Source organism: Buceros rhinoceros, unplaced genomic scaffold, assembly GCF_000710305.1.
Source record: "Buceros rhinoceros silvestris isolate BGI_N320 unplaced genomic scaffold, ASM71030v1 scaffold13642, whole genome shotgun sequence".
Classification (NCBI taxonomy): Eukaryota; Metazoa; Chordata; class Aves; order Bucerotiformes; family Bucerotidae; genus Buceros; species Buceros rhinoceros.
Genome location: NW_010400780.1, coordinates 78,230 through 78,644, shown reverse-complemented (window position 1 = coordinate 78,644; position 415 = coordinate 78,230). Strand labels below are relative to the sequence as shown.

General features: G+C 36.9%; 1 protein-coding gene across 1 annotated transcript in view; it reads right to left on the bottom strand.

Moving 5' to 3' along the window:
* Positions 1-415, bottom strand: part of GAB1 (GRB2-associated binding protein 1) — a 63,437-nt gene that overhangs the window by 23,216 nt on the left and 39,806 nt on the right. The window contains exon 8 of the mRNA XM_010132025.1: positions 356-415. Coding sequence (XP_010130327.1) covers positions 356-415 — 60 coding nt within the window. The remainder of the gene's footprint in view (positions 1-355) is intronic.

Genomic DNA, 415 nt, shown 5'->3' with positions numbered 1-415 from the left:
AAAAAAAAAAAAAAAAAAAAATTCTTCACTGCTCACAAGTAACACTGTATGTCTAAGTCTTCAAATATTTTTAGCTAAGACTGCATATCATAGTGCAGTATGTGCCTTATCAACATTCTATCCTTCTCTGTTCAGATTGTTTCCTTTAACAATCTTCTCTTTTACCTCTTACGTATTTTAAGCACTGTGACCACCAACTGCTTTGTGAAAGTCTACACACTTGTTTTGAAAGGCTAGAGATGGCCCTCATACCCTTCATCCCATTCGTGTCATATCACATCACATCATTCATCACAAGATTACATCATTTAACACAACAGTTCTGGGAGAGCAGGATAAAACACGGAATACTGACCTTTCCGAAAGATATTCAAATCTACAGTTGAAATGGTATTGCTGCGTGAGGGCGGCATTC